The following is a 20,702-nucleotide window of genomic DNA, read 5'->3' as shown; positions in this document are numbered from 1 at the left end:
TGTATACTTTAAGTCATTTCTAGATACTTAAAATAACATAATCTGAGTGCTATGTATGTAGTTACACTGTATTGTTCAAAGAATAAGGGCAAGAAAAAAGTCTATGCATGTTCTGTACTGACACAACCATATAGGGCTAACCCCATGGTATGAATTTTATCCTCCATTGGTTGAATCAGTGGAACCAGTGGTATGGAGGGCAGACTGTATATCTTTCTGTTCTTCTTTGTGTTGTTATTTTGTTTCATAATATAATCCTAATGGTAAATAGTAGAGCTTTTAAAAAATATATCACAGTCACATAACTTACAGTACAGTACATTGTTATAATTTATTGTATTTTTTTTATTATGGTTAATCTCATATTGTGCCTGTTATAAATTAAAATTTATCATAAGTATATATGTATAGGAAAATGGTTAGAGTATATATGGTTTGGTACTGTTCATGATTTCAGGCATCCACTGGGGGTCTTAGATTATATACCTTGAAAATAAGGGGGTACAACTATAATCAGAGCCAGATCCTAAGAGAACTCATATAGTGTTTGTTGCATTTATTTATGACAGAGAACTTTATTAGAATCCAGTGCATTTTAAGCATTTTACTTTTCCTCTCTTGCGTCCTATGAAACATTTTAATCCATATTCTTACAAAGTAGGAGTTTTATAAAGAGAGTGATTTCCCTGAGGTCACATCACTGACCTTATAATCAGAAGCAGAATCTGTCTAACCACTAACCTCTTGCTTGTTCTGAAATCTGGTGACTGCACTTGTTGCCATGGTGGTTGTATAAAACCAGCCAAAGGAAATCTTTCTTGTGCAGATGGTTGGACTAGATGACCCAGATGCTTTGTTCCAGGTTTATGAGCAACTAAGTTTTTTGATTTACATATTTTACAGAACCCTTTTTAAATTGCTTTGAACACCTGGAGGTTTCCATGTAAAGTAATTCAACTGGACCAAATCTATGCAAATCAACTCTCATTTAGTAACATAGATTATATAGATCTTATTCGTAGTCAGCTACATGTTTTTGTAAGGGGTGTGTGTGTGTATATATATAAATAGAGAAATAGATGCAGTATGTGTGTGTTTAAAAATTTTAATTGGGAATGAGCTGTAACCTTTGATGACTCTTTGTCTTTATAATTAGGCACCCAGCCACCAGGATAGGTTGTGTTCTAGCCCAGTAGACTTTGGTAAATTTCTTTGCTCTGAGAAGAATATATGACAGGTCTCAAATAACATCTTTTCATTGGACGTTGTTTCTGCGACACCGATGAGAAAAAAGGAAACCTGAATGAAATATTGTGATTGGAGGACATGATTTCATTTTCTGTCATTTTTTTTAAAGTTACAGTTTCCAAGAACCTATCAAGGACAGTGGGTGAGGATTTAGCGTGTTTGGGAGGTGGAGGTGACCAAGCCCCAGGCTGCCTGGATGGATTATGTATATTCATAATTCTCCAAAATTGAACTTGGTAATTTAAAACTAATTTTGGTTGCAGGTTTTAAAGTATAGATAACAGAACAGTATAATGAGCAACAAAAAAGTCCACCTTGCTATCTTGTCAATTTTGTGAGATAGGAAATATACATCTTTGGGAGGAGATAATGGCAAATGTCCTCATTGATGTCTGATTATCATATAGAGAACACATTATCAGATCTCCTTTGGAGGAACAATTTTGGAGCTATTTTTGATGTACACCTTTTCAAATAAATCTAATATTCCAAGTCATTCTCAATCTCTCTCTCTCTCTCTCTCTCTTACAAAGTAGGAGTTTTATAAAGAGAGTGATTTCCCTGAGGTCACATCACTGACCTTATAATCAGAAGCAGAATCTGTCTAACCACTAACCTCTTGCTTGTTCTGATATCTGGTGACTGCACTTGTTGCCATGGTGGTTGTATAAAACCAGCCAAAGGAAATCTTTCTTGTGCAGATGGTTGGACTAGATGACCCTAGATGACCTCTCGCTCGCTCTCTCTCCACACACACACACACACACACACACGTATTTGATAAAGATGAAGCTACTCTTGTTGGGTAAACTGGCCTCCTCTTACTTCCCCTTAATTTATAGAACTGTGTCTATCACTTTTGGGCTTTTCTCTGCCACTTTAGGACTCCTTACTACTTCTTTAGAGAATCAAGTAAGAAAAGAGGAGTCTTTTGATTGAAAGACTAAGCTAATAGGAAAGAATTATTTATATGAGTGAAAAAGATTTAAATAATACAGCAGTTAACTAGACATATGCAATATTTTTAATATTAAAAGACAAAACTTGTTAGTACGTCATATCAAGATTTGCTCAGATTTTTTAAAAAGCATCTTAAGATTTATTTTTAAAATGTCAGTATTTTGTCCTTGAAAAGATCTTAAAATTAAAAAACTCTCAAAACCAATATGAGGAAAGTGTGTTGATTATTTGTTCATAGTTATGTTTGGATTTATTTTGTGGCATTACATTCTTGAATTAGTAAGAGATTACTCTCTTGCTGTTACAAGGTGAAGTACCAAGTGATATTTTACTTTTAATCCATTTTTTAAAGATAGTGCACTTTCTGATTTCTTTAAAAGATGAACTGATGTACTTATTTTATTTTGAAAACTGAATGATGCACAAAGAAAAAAGCCACCCAATTTCCATTTGAATGAAATTTATGTGTAAGTTTCTAATTATATCTGGTATGAGTAAATAAATATACTTTTTTCCCTTTCCCCATTGAAGCTATGGATTTATGAAAGTATGTGTGTAGATATACACACACAGGGGTGATTGAGATTAGTTTGAGATTAGTAATTATTTTCCCTAACCAATAGCAACAAATGCTGAATTAGTATATTTTGAATTATGGGCTAATATTCCCCTACCTCCAAATGTGGGTGACTAACTGTTGTTTGTCCAAAGATTTGGATTGATAGATGATGAAATTTTCTTCAATTTAGAATTAGTCCTCCTGTGTATATGCTTGTATTATCAAAGTTTCATCCCATTACTGCTAATGAAATCAACATTAATTATAAAAACTGCCATGCTTGACAAATGGCCCCATTTAACTTTATTTCAAGGAAATTGTGGGATATTTTTTATTTACTCATAATATGGGAAATCATAAAACAAAGACTATGGTTCTGGGCTTTATTGCTTAGTAGTAAGATTAATACTAACACTCTATTTCATAATTTTTGGGGAAAAGCATTTACTTTTATGAAGGGGTTTTGTTGTGTAGCTCAAATAGAATATTTTTGATAGTCACTTAATAAACTATTATACAATATAATGTGTTCTTGGCAAAGTTGAATGAACAGGGCCTATCGTCTGAGCCCTGTTTAAAGTTTGAGCTCAATTTTAAGTCCTTAGAGGATATAGTAAAGTACCCCTTAAAGACCTGGAAGTGAAGAAAATAATTTGTGCTTGGAGAGTTTTCTTGTCTGTACACAGAATGGATTGTGGCCAAAGTATGAGAAGTCACTGATGCAGCCAGTGTTGGTCACAGCCTGTAGCTTGTAGCTTTTCCAGATGTTAGAATCTTTAAGGAAAGTGTGTGCTGCTCTGAAGTACCTGAAGTGGCCTTTTTCTCTTCACACTGGAGTCTCTGAAATACCGACCAGGATTGGCCATGCACAGGGACAGAACTGTAACACAGAAAAATCTGAACTATCTGTTGCTATTGTTAAGGGAGTGCCCATGGCAAGAAGGATTTTTAGACTATTAGAATATCCTGTTCATCAAACTCTGGTGATTTTGGTTAGTGGCTCCAAGCACAGTTCTAGCAAGGAGTACAGTTGATGATGTTATATTTTGGGTAATTACACTTTGTTATTGTGAATTTATAATTAGTCACTTTAATAGGTGTTATGTCTGGTGTATTAGTCTGGTAGGGCTGCCATAATGAAATACCAGACTGTGTGGCTTGAGAAATCGGTATTTTTTTCTCTCAGTTCTAGAGGCTGGGAAGTTCAAGATAAAAGTGCCAGGAAATTCACCCTTTGGTGAGAGCTGTCTTCCTGGCTTATAGACAGCTGCTTTTGCCCTCTGTGGTCACATGACCTTATTCAGACGTGCTCTGCTGCAGAGCAGGTGAGCTTTCTGGTGTCTCTTATTATAAAAATGCTAAACCCTTATGGCTTCATTTTACCTTAATTCCTTAGAGGCCCTATCCAAATACACTGGTGCTGGAAGTTAGGGCTTCAACATGTGAGGGGTGTGGGTGTGTGCTTGCTTGTGTACATGTATTCAGTCCACAGGCCAAAGTCCAGGACTGAAACTATAGAAATACTTTAATGTGCTGTTGTTGTATTTTCTTTTTTTCATCTGTACTGTGTCCAGCTGTGCTAGAAGGGATGCAGGGTCGCTCCTGAAGAGCTTAGAATGACATATGTTGCCACCACAGTACACTTGCAAACAAGGAAAGGTCCCACACTTAATTTGATCAAGAATATGTAAGGGAGACACATCTCGCAGGGTAGATGAAGGGTAACTAAGTGTTATGGTCAGTTACTACATGAAAACAAGATTCACGGATAAGAAACGTTTATTATTGCTAAGGAATTTAGGAGATTCACCAAATCTATCAAGGATTAAGAGAAAAGCAGTTTATTTGGGGGGATTTTAATACTGACATTCACAGAAATTAAAAAGTTAGAGAGTCAAGTTAGAAGGCATTAAAATTCAAGCCAAATTGTGCAGACCTCTCCTGCCGCCCGCTGCTCCCCTCAGCAGTGTATTTCGTCAGTCTGCCTGTTCTGCTCCCCGCTCTGGCTCTGGTGAATTCTCTCACTCTCCCACGCTTCTGACTGTACCAGTGCTTGTATAAATAAATAAATAAATAAATAAATAAATAAATAAATAAATAAATCTTTAAAAAAATAAAATAAAATTCAAGCCAAATGGAAAAAGGGAGATGCCTAGTAGGTAAGTGAAAACAATAAATCAATACATAATCATAGAGAGATTATTGGTGAGCAAGGTCATTGGCTCATCAGAGAATACACAGAATAATTACAATGCACAGAGAATATCTAACATGATAGTTGAAATATGAAGTATTAGTATTCATAGGGGACACTGAAGGAATAGTTCCAGAATTGAAAATTCAGTTTCTAGAGGGTCTAAATCCTAAAGATCTTAGTATTCTCCTTGAGAATAAAATGTAAATGCCTGAAGTAGTTTTGCAAATCTGAGTTTAGCTAGCTTGTGCCCTAGAATTTCAATGATTGCATAAAATGTAAAAACCAAATGTCAGTCTTGTTTGTATTTTTAATGTTGCACTCCTCACTTCTCCACGGGACTGTTAGAAGGACGTATATAATCCATATCCTTATGAAAGTGAATGATGGGCCTCCTTGAAATTAATTAGGGTAAAGACTGTCTGAGTAGTGTTCAGTTTAAACTTGTGGCTTAGTTTCAAAAGAAAGCTGTGTTCCAAGACAGATCTGTTTCTTTACCTTTGAAAGAAACATACCATTTCTGTTTTGTTCACAAATATATATTCCCTACACTTAGTACTGCCAGAGACATACTGAGCATTTGGTAAATGCTTGCAGAATAAATGAATCAGTATGAATTTTACTTTCAGTTTTGGATTTTTCTAGGAAGCTGATAAAGTATAAAGCAGTTCATGTGTGGTGCCCTAGGAAACATGAGACCTACCTGGCCGGTCTATAGTTATCTGTGTTTGAATGTAGTATATCAGATCTTTTGTATTCATTCCCTAATTATGTATTCATTGTTTTATTAATTATATATTCTGCCTTTAGTACTTTTTCTGAAGCTCTTGATGAAAATCAACTTTCCTTTAGAATAATTTGAATTTTGGGGCGCTCCTTTTCTCATGATCCTGTAATTCACTGATTATTTGCTCAAATATTTGTTTCCATAACCTTTGTTACTTTTATGTAGACACATTTTAGTGTTGGATTATCATCTCCAGCTAAATTTTATGGCTTAATAATAGTGGTTTACACTAACTCCTGGGACAGAATCATGAGTCATGTAGACATAAAATTATAGCATAATGAACACCAAAACTAAAGATGCAACATCTACTTTTACTCCAGCAAATGTGGAGAGAATAATTTTTTTCCAAAAGAAAACAGATTGAGCAGAGAGCTGTTGGAGTGACTGTGTTATACACTATTAATATAAAATATTATATGATAATTCACAGGGATTGAGCTGCTTTTAATGTTATATATGAGAAAAACATTTATGGGTTTTTAGCTACAGATTTTTGCAGATATTTTTGTGTTTAAAAGGAGCTTTTGGTTAATTTTTCAACTACATTGTTGATGTTAAAAAAATACTCCATCATCCTATCTGCATATGAACAATGAAAGTGACAGATTTGGGGCATCACAACAAAGTAGATTAAATGAACTCTCAATTACTTCATGTATTAACGTTTACATGTAAGTATATTCCCAGCATATTCTAAGTCAGGCCCACAACCGAAATGTAAAAATGAATATATTTTCTATTTAACTGAGTTGGGAAAACATATTTTAGTAATTAAGTTTTTTTAGAAATAAAATTGCTAGCTTCCAAGTACTTATACTTTAATTAAAACAACTGTATGTTGTAAGCTAATTTCTCTTAAATAATTCCTTTTTATCTTTTACTTTATTTTTCTTTAAGTTACAGCGCTGTATCTTGGGTAGCAGAGTAGAAGGACAATGATGGACTTTCCACCGAAAGTACAGAAGCAGTTTGGTAACAGGAGTTGAGTGACAGTGTTTCCTCCCAGTGTGTAGGTCCGGTCTGGATGGGCATCTGGGAGTAAGCTAACACGTCATGTGAGCTTGCAACAGAAGGTTGACTGTCAGTTTCCAGTAGCTACCACGCACACTGACCCAGAGGAATGTTGGTCTCCTGTGTCTTACTTTGCTCCATCAGTTATACCGTTCATGTTGAAGGAGGAAGCACCTTGTCCATGATGGGCATCACCTACTCTAGAAGCTCAGAATTCAGCCTCCTTGGTTTACTGATTGCCTTAAGCCACTGCAAGCACGTTGTACTTGCGGGAAGTTTGAGGGACGGGGACAAGGATAGGGTGGAACTATTTTTTTAATTTTTAATTTATTTTTAATTTATTTATACAAGAACCAGGGTACAGGCCAGATGCACGGAAGGGTGAGAGGACTCACCAGAGACAGAGCGGGGAACGGAACAGGCAGACTGACGAAATATACTGCTGAGGAGAGCAGCGGGCGAGACAGGAGAGGTCTGCCACGCCATGTGGGACCCTTGCCGGCCGGCGGGGATCGAACCGGCGCTGCAGAGGCTGCAGACAGCTTCACAGCGCAGCGCTCAACCACCTGCGCTACCAGGGGAGGCCCTAGGATGGAACTTTTTTTTTTTTTTTCAGGAATTCTGTAAGTGAAATTAGAGCTAAAAGAGTTGATTAGAGTAGCCTGTTTTTGCTTGTTTTCTGCCTAAATCGTGTTGATTTTGGAGATATATTTCTTTCGTTTCTTTTCAGTAAAGAGGATGCTATTAAATAGTATCATGGTAAAAACAATGTTTACTTCATAACCACTGAAACCTTGCTTTTATGAGAATAATGAATTACATTTATGAATGGCTCATTATATACTAGGGTTTATTCCAGCTTTCTGAGTTTGCCCATCCCTCCTTGAAAGCCCGTTTGGACGAGATAGTTCTCTCATGTCTCTTGATACAGCTGAGAGTTTTGAGCACGAGACTTACACCCACCTGGTTAAAAACTCTTCGTGAAACTTCACATCTGAAAAAAAAATCCACAGAAACCGGGGACACTTTTGAACCATCCCTCTTGCTCTGCACCCATGTGCATGGAGGCCCAGGTACCCTAGTGCTGGTGGTGCCGGCAGAGGCCTTCCCTCAGTGTGATCTAGATTGCAATTCTAGCTCTTTATTCTTTAGTTCTGCCTTGTTTTCCAAGCCTTTTTTTTCAGTGTCATCATTTTTTGTGTCCTACCTGAGTCCTTTTCTGCTTCAGTTAACAGAGATTGTTTCTGTTCTTTGCAATAAAGAACTCTGACTAGTACAGTTATTTTTGGCATAAATTGGTCTTAATCTCTAGCTATTTGTAAATATGTACTTTTTTTTTTTTTGGGAGGGGTGGACACTGCTGCTTAAACCATGAATTTTAGTTATCATTATAAAAGGAATTTAAAGGGGTGAGTATAAGTTTTACTTAAGTAGTGGCATCAGAAGAAACCAGTGAAAATCTAAAGAATACTGTTTATAAGAAACTTTATATTTTTCACCAAATTGAAAAGGATAGCACTTTTTTGGTAGATGTTATTGTTGTTCGTATAACCTTCATTATGAAAGGAGACAAAAACTGCTCTTAGGGGAAGGCCACCCCACCAGGCTACTCAAAGGGGCTGTGCACAACTTACACCCACACAGTCTTGAACAGCATCTCCTCAGATACAGATTGGGTGCATATCAGTGCACATATATAACAGTACACTTTGACTTGAAAGATGGCTGTCGCAGCTACAAGCATGCCTCACACATCACGCGGGGCTAGACAAGGAGACCAACATAAAAGAAAGCAGATCTGAGAGAGAGAGAAACAGTCCTGATGATATATCTAAATCCAGCCATGCCTGCAGCTATCCCTATTCCTGTATATTTACTCCTGTGAGCCAATATGTGACCTTTCTGTTTGTGGCAGCTTGGGTTAAGTTCTCTGTCCTTGGCAACCAAGGAACTTGGAAACCAAGTTTCTTTGGAAAGTAAATACTAAATCATCTTGTGGTAGCATGACAATATATTGCTATCACATTTTTAGGATTAACTTTTCTATGATATCTTAGTTATATATAACTTTTGTACCCACAGTATTAGCCAGGAAAGCCAACCAATACTTGAAATACCAATCCAGAAAGAGATGAGCATGAAAATTCAAATCTTCAATTCTGTAAAACTTGGAGATAACTGCGTTTTTCTTCCAATATGATGTAAAACTCTAAAGCACAACTTGGGAAATAAAAGCTTAAAAGAATATTTAAGTCACGTAAAATGTGTATTTGTAAAGAGTTAAAATTAGCAGCCATATTATAAACATTTGCTGGGTTATATTTGCTTTGTAACAAGCACTTTCTTATAATAATATTTAAATTCTAATGTTACCTCATTATATATAACTTTAGACAGTTTTGACATTGTAACGTCATTTTCTCTTAAATCTCAAGATTGAAAAATATGACCATAAGGATAAGAATAACACTGGCTCCAGATTTTTGTTGAAAAATGTATTTATTAATGTTGCGTTTAACAGCTCCAGTTTCTATATATCCCAGTCCTCCCCTAATCATCTTTGATTTGAAATTGATTTTCTTCATTTCCTTTGTCATTTACTGCCTCCTTAGATACAGGAATAAGTAAGGAACAAACAAAGTGCTCCTGGGGAAGGTGAAGAAACCTGTGTTAGTTGGGATTGTCTTGGGTGCTAGTATTTGAGACCTAATACATTAAAATTTACTGGGTCTAATAACTGCTAAGGAACAAGAGGTGTTTCTCTGACCTCAGTCGTGACTGGCTTCGAGGGTTCAAGCAATATCCCCACTGCTTTTTCTCTGCATGTTTCCATTTTGCTTTTCTCTGTGTTGCCCATGTTCTCTGGCAGGTGCTCTTCATGGGCTGCATGTGTCCAGCTGTATCATTCTTACAGCTGCAAATCTCAGGTAAGTGTGTGTGACTGTTGTAATCCCCAGTGACAATTAAAAATCTCCAAGAAAAAACCCAAACCAAAAAAAATAAAGCACATTGGCCTGGCTTGATTCTTATGGCCACCAGGACTGGGAGAGGAAGGAAGGTTGTCGAGAAAGTTCCCAGTAGCACTAATCAACTTCTGTTTACAAACTTTTCTACTTACTTTTGTTTCACTACCTGATGTCTGAACTCAATTAAGTTGCCTCCTTTTTCAAAGGTAAAAATAATACTTATGGCAGCATTTAGTTATTTTTTTTTTTTTAAGATTTATTTATTTATACAAGCACTGGGTACAGTCAGAAGCGCGGGAGGGTGAGAGAATTCACCAGAGCCAGAGCGGGGAGCAGAGCAGGCAGAAGGACCGAAGTACATTGCTGAGGGGAGCAGCGGGCGGCAGGAGAGGTCTGCGTGCCATGTGGGACCCTCCTCCGGTGGCCGGGGATTGAACTGGTGCTGCAGAGGCTGTGGGCAGCTTCGCAGCTCAGCGCTCAACCACTCCGCCACCAGGGGAGGCCCAGCATTTAGCTATTTTCATCCAGGGTAAATCAACATGACTTCTGAGATGCAGCTGGAATCACCTGGATTGCAGAACTGGGGATTTTGACTGTGGAAGGGAGAAGTGTGGTGATTTAGCAATCACCACAGCAGCTTGGACTTGGAGAGGCAGCATGGACTTGTGGAGTCATGTGACTGGCTGTGACTTGATCTCTTCCCAGCCAGGTGACTTCAGACCAGTCACTTAAGTTTTTAAAGCCTGATGTTTTTAATCTGTAAGATGAAAAATAATACTTAACTCATACAGTAGTATTGAATATTAAACGAGGTAAAATATGTAAAGTGGTGGGTGTTCAGCACATGATAGCTGACACTGTTAATCACACGACTGATCATGGTAATAGTGAACTCTACCCCTTGCACCTCTGTTCCCAGGCAGCCCCCAACTACCTAGGGTTCTGAGTTTTCAACATTCCTGCAGTTCAACTACATTAAGGTTTACATCAAATTTTACAGATAAGTCTGGAAGCCTGGTTGCTAGTCATACCATTGATGATATGGGGGAAATTTTCTTCAGCTTCAGGATGATGTTTTTGTAACCCAACACTTGCTCCATTTTTTTTATTTTTTCTAATTGTTTCTTTTATGAGGGTCAGGCAATCAAATAAGGATCAGAAACCATTCAGTACATTATTAGATCTAAGGTATATTCTAGAATAATAAAATATATGTGTACAGGCTGCTGACTGCTATAAAAAGTTGTATCCTGATTATGTGGCTTGCTCTGGGGACTGTTTAACTTGGAGCCTAATTAAGCTACAAATGAAAATACAAGCTTTTTCATTGTGTTTTTGTATTCAGGTATTTAACATTTCGCTTTAAAAGTCCTGTCATGATTTGTGGTACTTTATAGTGGAAGCCTGATCGACTCATTATGAGGAAATGTGGTTATGGCAAAAAATTCTCTTTAACTTAAGACTATCGTTGTGAAAACTGATCTCAGTGAAAGTCACACCAGTATGTCAGGATAAATGTACAGCTACTCAGGGACAGCCAAGAGAGCATGCTGTCTGTGGTTTTGTCAGTGATGTGTGTGTGTGTGTGTTTGTGTGTGTATACATATGGTTGAATATTTTGGAAACTATTCATACTCAGAATTTGAGACTTGTACTTCTGTAAATTTGCAGTTTCTCAATTCTTGGTGATCAGTGAGAATAAGTAATTTATGGGTGAACAATTTTAGACATACAGAGCTCCAATGATTTCTTTCTGGTATAAAAACTTTACAGCCAAATCTTTGAATATTGTCATGCTTGCTTCAGCTAATGTAAGTGATTGTCACAAGATATTAAGGAATAAGAGTTATGAGTTGATACTATACTGGCTCGTTAAAGAAAGTTTACTATTTGGATCTGTAGACATTGCATGGCACGCTTACATTTAAACATCCTCATCCTTTTGTTCATCGTCAGTATATTAAATGTGTGCATATGAGTGGCTTGTCACAATCTAATGTGATTGGAAAATAGCTAATATAGTATATTCTAAATGATGGCTTTTTATCTTCAAATGTTAAAGAGAGCATATTACTAATTTTCAAGAAAAGATGTCACCAAAAAAACCCTTAAAAATTAATGGATATTGGTTTATAGTAAGAGGTGATTTTCTAAATAAAATCTGGAAGCATTGCTGTAAGTGTATTCCCTCTTTTAGTGTACTTACAGATAACATCTTCATGATCTATGTCTTCCCTTTTTGGGTTGTCAGTGATTTACATCGGGAGTATATAATCAAGAAAATATAATTGTTTCTGACAAATAAATATCTATCCTTTTTAATATTTTCTGCAGTAAACACTTGTGGTATTTTTAATGTGTGGTTGTCTTTCATATTTCACATCATCTACTCACAATCATAGAGTTTTCAGTTTTGGAAGAGACCATAAAGGTCATTTATTCATTCCTGGTGTATTTGATGGTAATGTGCTCTTGCAGATGTAATACAAAATTAACACCTTAGGGAACATTTTTTACTTTCTAAAATGTCATTGTATTTCATGTAAACAGCTTTTTTTTTTTTAATCTTTCTTGCCAGTAAGAATTATAAGTAGAATTGAGGACAGAATTTCATTTTTTTAAAAAGATTTATTTATTTATGCATATCAGAGCTGGGGCACAGACCAGAGATGCCGGGGGTGCGGGTGAGAGGATCCACCAGAGACAGAGTGGGGAACAGAACAGGCAGATTGACTGAAATACACTGCTGAGGGGAGCTGCGGGCGCCACAGGAGAGGTCTGCTGTGACATGTGGGTTTCTCCCTGGCCGGCCAGGGATCGAACTTGTGCTGCAGGGGCTGCGGATTGCTTCGTAGTACTGTGCTTAACCCCTTGCACCACCAGGGAGGCCCAGAATTTCATTTTTGTAGAAATCGAAAATCTTTGAAAGAGACTCTGTTACATTTTCTTCCTTTCTGATAATGGGGAAATATGATGTGAGTTATCATACAGACTCCCATAGGCATAGCCAGTTACCCTTTGAGTATAATCCAGTCCAGATCCACAAGAACTTGCCAGGATTATGTATTGAGTTAGTGTTTATTAGAGATGAATTGAAATACTAGGCCCGATTGTCAGGTCAGTTCAGCCCAGAGCCATGGATGCTTTCCTTGTGTTATAATGTAAAGGGTTGACAACCAAAGGCATAAAGAGAGTCGCCTCTCCTTGCGTCTTTCCCTCTCCAGTTTCCTCCCTAACTTTCCTCGTGCCTCCCCCTTCCACACAGTCTCGATGATTTTAATCATTTTTCCCCCATCATACACACATGCAATCACACACACACCCATACACAGTTTTGGTAAGTTTTAAAAAAAAATTCATTTTATAACTTTAAGTCAAGGTATCTGAAGTGCCCATTGCTACCCTTAAAAGACTTTAGTATTAGTCACAGCTGGAGACAGAAGAGGAAGCCTAGAAGGAGCACTTCAGTTTTCAAGTACATTCTGGTTTTTTCCTTACCATAAATTGTTGATGCTTATTTTTAGTAGATGTTCGCTTTAGAAACCTGTCTTTTGCCCTCGTCATCAGTTGGTTTCTGCGGAAATCACTTCAGCATCATAGGCTGACACCCTGACTCTCCAGCAGTGTTTAATGAAGAGAGTAAGTTATTTGGTTTTCAGTCTGTAAAGCAAATTCCAGGAAGGTTTTTCATTTACCCAAAGTTAGATAACCTGTATGTGACAGAGTTGGGACTAGAACCTAAATGTTTGCAATCTCTATCAAATTCTCTTCCTACTGCAATAAATTCCATTTTTTAGAAAATAATATGAATGGTTCATGGAGCGATATGTTACCTGAGGCTTAAGTGATTGTTGTCTCTGAAGTGTTTTCTCTCCCCCCATTCTTTTCCACACTTCTTTATTAATTTTCAGCTTGGATCTGGTTCTTTATTGTGCTGAATTTTTAGAGAAATATGTCATTTTTTTAAGGATAAAATAGCCAATGATATAACCTTCTTTCTCTAAGTTCAAATCTGCCTCCTCCTTTTTTAAAATTTGGATTTATAATATATGTCAAAATCATTTGTAATGTTTTTGTTTTGCAAACCAAAAAATCATGCAGTTTGGAACTATTTACATGTTAAGAATTCATCACCACATTTAAATTGCAAAATTTAATGTCATTATATTTGATTTAATGTTAGTATTTGATCTTACTTATAATGTCTGATTGTGAGTTCTTTCTTTATTGTGGAGGTCATGATACCCATTATTAAAGAAGACTTAACTAGACTTGATTTTCCTTATGAGCGCCCAGGTTCCCCTCGCAATTTCAGGCAACACATGCTGTTTTACTGGAAGAGTAACTGGACGATAAAGTCTGATTACTTTTTACCTCCCATGATAAACCTTCTGTTTGTTTTCTGAGTTTACTAGTTAAAGGTACATGATAAACTTCCTGTCTCTGTTTGATGCTGCTAAATCAGACAGTAATAAAATGGCTGCCAAGCTGTAGCAGCTCTTCTCTTAATTCTATTAAGCATGGATTTCCTAGATGGTCATGCATCTGGTGTGTCCAGAACCTTTTTACTTTGAAAGCACTAACATCTGCAATATCAATTTTAAACTTCAAATGATAGGTTAGGAAGGGGCTTCCACATAAGTGAAGATGAAGTGTTCTTCCAATTTTTTATGGAAATTTATTTTCACTTTTCTGACTATGATCTGCTTTTCCTAGCAATATGCAACAATTCTCTGCAGTCATTCTCACTTAATTGTTGAAGCAGAAAAGTACATTAAATCTTAATTAGCCATACTACCTATAGTAGCATCTGGTGTTACTGACTTTTTGCTGGCATCCAAAAGCTGTGCAGTAATCACTCCTTACCTGGAGGAAAAGACTCCAGCATTCTATTTCATTAGGTAATTTTTCTAGCATTTCTTTCAGTTCTATGATTTATGGGGAAAAGGACTGTACTTATCCAGTTACATGATTTGTTAAAAGTACATGTATCTGTATATGTACACACATTCATGTACACATGTGTATGGCTTATATATATGTGTGCTCCTTTTGAAATAGTATTCTCTTTTGTACCTTGAAAAATAGAAAAGAACCAAAAAATAAGGTCAAGATGGCTTCTTTTTTTTTTTTTTTAAGATTTATTTATTTATACAAGAACTGGGGTACAGGTCAGAGGCGCGAGAGGGTGAGAGAATTCACCAGAGTCAGAGCGGGGAGCAGAACAGGCAGACTGACGAAATACACTGCTGAGGGGAGCAGCAGGCACGACAGGAGAGGTCTGCTGCGCCATTGGGTATCTCCCTGGCTGGCCGGGAATCGAATCTGCACTGCAGAGGCTGCGGACAGCTCCACAGTACAGCGCTCAACCCGCTGCACCACTGGGAGGTCCCGAGATGGCTTCTTTAAAGGATTGTTACCCTGCTTCATTTCATCTCACATCTAAAATATCTTCAGGACTTTTAATTTGGTTTAGACTTTTTTTAGCATGTGTTTGGTTTCTACTTTCGTTTTTTGATACTCACTGTGCTTCCTCTTCTTCTCAGTGTTTATTTCTCTAAAACACTCTGAATTCACTTACATTGATTCTGTCCCCTGCTTCGTTAGTTTACATACATCAGTTGTGTGGTAATATTTGAAAGTAAAAGTGCAATTTAGAAAGTTGAGTAAAATTTCATTTTTTTTTTTTTTAGATTTTTTTATTTATACATACAAGAGCTGGGGTACAGGTCGTAGATGCAGGGGCATGAGAGGAGTCACCAGAGACAGAGTGAGGAGCAGAACAGGCAGACTGACTGAAATGCACTATTGAGGGGAGCAGTGGGCGAGACAGGAGAAGTCTGCCTTGCCATGTGGGTTTCTCCCTTGCTGGCCAGGGATCAAACTAATGCTGCAGCGGCAGCAGTTGCTTCATAGTGCAGTGCTTAACCCCTTGTGCCACCAGGGAGGCCCTAAAATTTCATTCTTAATGAATCATGAGTCTCAGATCTGAAGATTATTTACTGAAATTATTAGCTCATTGTTGAATTATCTTTCAGATATTATCATTCAAGATATTAGCTATCAGGTGCTTCACAGTTTAGCTTGTGGTCGGGGAATAATTGTGTATTGCGTAAAATTCATAGAGGACATGTCTATAAGTTTGTCATGCGTTATTCTCTAACTGAACTTCCTGATCCGCTTGTTCCATGAGTAGCCTTAGAATTGAAATAGCACTTTCCACTTCCCTTAGGGGCAGGTAAACCCATGGATACGTTGATGATTTCTAACACTAGGAAAAGAGAATTGGATGAGTTTGCTAGCTGGCATTTAAAGGAGAAAGCATTGGAGGGAGGGACAGTGATTTTTCCAAACATAGGACTAATGTGAATTGTATGTATTATATTTTGTTACAATAGTATTTGATGAATTTGTATATTCAAATCTTGACCCAGTAAGATGCATAATTTCCTGTATTAGAGAAAAATCCCCTGAATTCTTCCTGGCCCTTCAAGAGATTGCATGAAAATAATGTAGGTGTTCTGTCTTGCTCTTCAGGTGCTCCCAGTTGACTACAGAACATTGCAGTATGGAGTGGTGGGCAGGAAATCAGTAGTTTTCTGTATCACATCCCTCACTGTGAGCACTGTTTTCTGGTTCTGTCTTTTGGCCATCATTTAATGAGTCCCTCCCGTGAGGCAGACATCACACCAGCTCTGGTGGTAAGTGACCTTTGTCATCCCTGCCATTACAGAGTTAGTGTAATGGTGGTGGCAAGTAAAATCATGGGGACTCCTGAGTCCTGCTACCTGGGCTCTAGTCTCCATTATATCACTTCCTGGTGAAATTGGACAAGTCATTTCATGCCACCTCACAGGACAGCAGCGTTGGGGGCAGTGCCAGACAAGAGATGTATTACTCAGAGTCCAAACTGGCTAGAGCAATGAGAAGCCTAGAGGGGCTACACTGGAAAGTAATGTGCAGCCCCGATCCCAAGGTAGTCTCGTATGTATGTATGTATGTATGTATTTAAATTTTTTTTAAAGATTTACTTATTTATACAAAAACCAGGGTACAGGCCAGATGCGCAGGAGGGTGAGAGGCTTCACCAGGGACAGAGTGGGGAACAGAACAGGCGGACTGACGATATACACTGCTGAGGGGAGCAGTGGGCAAGACAGGAGAGGTCTGCTGTGCCATGTGGGACCCTCAACGGCCGGCCGGTATTGAACCAGTGCTGCTGAGGCTGCGGACAGCTTCACAGCGCTGTGTTCTACTGCCTGCGCCACCAGGGGAGGCCCTCTCGTATTTATTTAGAATTAAGTTCAAAGAAGGTGGTTAGGCATGTAGGGAATGTACATGTGTGGGAATGGTGTTTGGGGATGCTGTTACTGCCTCATGCACTCTAGGGTGGAGTGACCAGGGGCTCTTACTTTGGGGTCTCCATTGTTCCTGCCAGTCAAAGTGTATTATCTCTGTTCTCTAGACTTACCTAACTTTCTGTGAATCTCTACAAATAAGGTATTTTAGCTGTTAATCTGGCCATATCTGTCTGCTGTTTTCAGCAGATACTGGTTTTCAAGTATGTTCCTCATACCAGGACCTTGTCCTTGGTGAGAGGCACCCTGCCTGACTGGACATTTAGTTGACCAGCAAGAACTCTGAATTCCGCGACAGTGGCCCCGAGAACAAGGAGGGCCGGGGATCCCACAATTTTATCATTTGTTCCATCTTTCTCTTGTGAAAATGAATATAGCAACTCTGGCGAATGAGATACTGCTTGGAGTAAATGAGGAAACATTGAACACATAGAAAACATTAGCATTGCTATTAGGAAAGGGTATTGTAGCTTGCTGTTTCTACTCTTCCAAAAGTGATTTGACAGTTATATGTTCTTTTATTTTTGGAGCCCTTTCCCAGTGACACTTTAACCTCTGGCATGTACATTATTCCCCTTTCCTTTTTCTTTCAAAAAACTCCTTCTTGGAAGCCTGTTGACTCTAAGACTCCTGGCTGGACCTTTCTCTCCATGCAGCTCCAAGACACTGTTCCACAGTGTGCAGCAGTGCGTGGTGTGTCTCTCATCCTGCGTGTTGCCAATGTGGCTTGTATTTGTTTCTTTGACGTGTGTCTCATGGCATAGCGGTTGAGCCCTGGGCTGCAAAGCTACCTGCAACCTCTGCAGCGCCGGTTCTATCCCCAGCTGCCGGGCGAGGGTCCCACATGGCATGCAGACCTCTCCTGCCGTGCCCGCTGCTCCCCTCAGCAGTGTATTTCGTCTCTCTGCCTGTTCTGCTCCCCGCTCTATCTCTGGTGAATCCTCTCACCCTCTCGCACATCTGGTCTGTACCCCGATTCTTGTATAAATAAATCAATAAATCTTAAAAAAAAAAAAAAAGGGAAGAAACTAGCCACCTGCACGCTAGGCATTTAAAAATTGAAATAAATAAAAGCAACTTCCATTCTCCATAGAAGTAAGCATAGCTCTTTTTTCACTGGTCTGTTTCTGTGGTTGAGAGCAAGCAGTGCCCAGAACTGGCCTGTTATTTTATCTGTTAAATGCAAAAGCATAGCAATTTCTGTTGAACCCTTTGTAGAACAAGTTACCTCTTTCATTCTTAGGCTTCAACACAGTTTTGACTGTATTTATGGGAGATACATACTATTTCTCCACTGTAGCGCATTGGTTAGATCAAACTTTGCAGGTATCTTTCATTTGAATGGTATTTTTCTACATAATTCCTTTTCGATTTTTCTGCCAGATTCTTTTCTGTTACTGAGATGCTCATCTCTGATGCCTTTCCCATAGTTACTTAATGTTTCCTAAGTGTTATGCAAAAGCTTTTCAAATATAGCGACTTTGACAAGCCATTACTTAACACCCAGTAATTTTGGATTTGCACAACTCTATGACCCTGCATTTCCAGGTGTTAACACCAGAGAATATTTATATAAGGCAGTTGTTATTTTACTGCATAATGGTGACTGAGTGGAACAGTGTGATGATCTTTTCTAGCTGGATAATTAAACAGGTTTATTTTCTACAGTGAGACATTGTATTGCAGTTATTGTGGGAGAGTTAGACTTCCATGTTGTTGATATAGATACATTTCAGAAAGCAGTGCTGACTTAAAAATAAAGCAAGTTGTAAAATGAAGTACATCTTGTTAACAATTTTATAAAAATTTAAGACAAAATATTATAAAATGTTTTATGCAATAGAAGTAGAAAGACAAAAAACATCTTCATAGCTTATAAATTACCTCTTTTTTCCTATAAGGTGTACTTAGAGGCTTGGGGGAAGAAAGGTGAAATATAAAAGTTAATGTTACTTGAAATTGCCACTCGGTTAGCAAACTTTCAGTTTTGCTGCTTGATGTACTACGAGGAGATCATGTTGTTAAATAAAAGTGTGATGATAACTTAATTTAGCCTGCTATTTTTACTCATTAGCATGTTAATATAAATTTGTGTGAAGGAATTTCTAGTAAAGCTGAAATCACACATACAGATGAAGTTTTTCTATTGCTTTTCAAATATATGGTGAATTTTAAATACATAAATTATGAGAATCAAAACAAGTTTATTTAATACACATCTATTTGTTAACTACATTTTACATACACACAAACACGCTGGTGGTCAACAATTCCTGATATTAAATTATATTATAGAGTGATATTTAAAACTTGAAATACATATACAAGACAGTGAAATATAGTGGTTAAAATTACACGGTAAAACTGCATTTGAATTTCTTACTGGCAAGTTTGGATCAGGTAAAACTGCATTTGAATTCCTTACTGGCAAGTTAATTTACCTTTCTGAGCTTTGAATGCCTTAGAACATGTTAAAGAGTTATAATTCTTACTTCATTGTGTTGATTTAATGAGAATATATCTAAACCACTTAGCTCAGTAATACTCGCTATTTTCATTTTAACTCTGTTTTCCTAAAAAACACTTTGATAAATACCACTTGTGTTTCTGTTCCAGCTATCCAACATTGATCCATAATGTAACACGGAATACTATAAATAGCACCTAGAGTGCAGTGGCCATCTGTAACAGTGGTTTCAGTGGAAAATACAGTCTGAGTTCTAATTTGAGAAGCCAGAAACAGTATTTCCCCCTCCTGAAGTTTCAGGAATACAAGCAGTAATCCTCTGCCCACACCCTTCTCCTTTGAGAAGTAGCAGTAAATACTGTCACCTCCAAGCCAGGGTGATGACTTCAGTTGCCTGGTGCTGGGACCCTGGGGGCTTTTTGGCAGAGTGGGGTTTACAAGGGGATTGAAGATTAGAAATGAGGTTCCAGTGACAGGAGGTGCTGAAACGCCATGTGTGTCTGGGAAGGGGTGTTGTGGGAATGGGCAGATGGATAAAGGCAGGTGTAAAGTGGTAGACCAGGGAGATGGGCGTGTAGAACTTCTGATTTAAAAAAAAAAAACCCACAAAAACATGTCAGCTGTCAAAAATTGCTCTTGGCATTCTGTTGAAATTAAATAATGTATTTATCACATTTTATGATCCCAGCCTTCTTTATTTTAAGAAAACCAACTGGATTTTAAGTGGTTTGCTTTAATGTGATGATGGTATATGAGTGAGTACAGATAATGAAGGCTGCCAGAAACACATTAGAACTTTGTTGAATGTAGGAACTGAAGAATATTCTAAATATATCTAACCCTTATACCTACTAATTTTAGGGTGTCTGTAATAAGACTTTCGTCTCATGGATCTTTCTGGTTGGCATTTTAAGAAATAAGCTTAGTGGGTAATATATATTGAGTGCTCTTAGACAGTGTGTCATTTTTCTCTTATCTCTAAACTACACTAGGAAGTAACAAAATAGGGATTTAATAAATATGTTAATGAATGATTATCTGTGGAGATAATATATATTATTTCATTTGATTTGTTATCTTTTATAAGGCTTTTTTTCTTTTAGAGAATCTTCATGGTAGGGCTTTGCTATAGAACTTGAGGATATGAAA

The 20,702-nt window shown here is 37.7% G+C and overlaps 1 protein-coding gene across 4 annotated transcripts in view; it reads left to right on the top strand.

Moving 5' to 3' along the window:
* The window catches only part of COMMD10 (COMM domain containing 10), a 128,036-nt gene that overhangs the window by 42,839 nt on the left and 64,495 nt on the right, over nucleotides 1-20,702 (top strand). Inside the window, exon 6 of one of the 4 annotated variants that reach the window (XM_037509482.2) lies at nucleotides 16,266-16,504. The exons of 2 other annotated variants lie outside the window; for them this stretch is intronic. In XM_037509482.2, the coding sequence (XP_037365379.1) occupies nucleotides 16,266-16,388 (123 nt within the window). In that variant the 3' untranslated portion in view covers nucleotides 16,389-16,504. Of the gene's footprint in view, nucleotides 1-7,113; nucleotides 9,482-16,265; nucleotides 16,505-20,702 lie in introns of those variants that run through there. One more of the 4 variants, XM_054694510.1, reaches the window with a different exon arrangement.

This window comes from Talpa occidentalis, unplaced genomic scaffold (genome assembly GCF_014898055.3).
Source record: "Talpa occidentalis isolate TD23 unplaced genomic scaffold, MPIMG_talOcc4v2.1 talOcc4.13, whole genome shotgun sequence".
NCBI lineage: Eukaryota > Metazoa > Chordata > Mammalia > Eulipotyphla > Talpidae > Talpa > Talpa occidentalis.
Note: the sequence above shows the minus strand (reverse complement) of the source record. Positions and strands in the feature narration are given on the sequence as shown.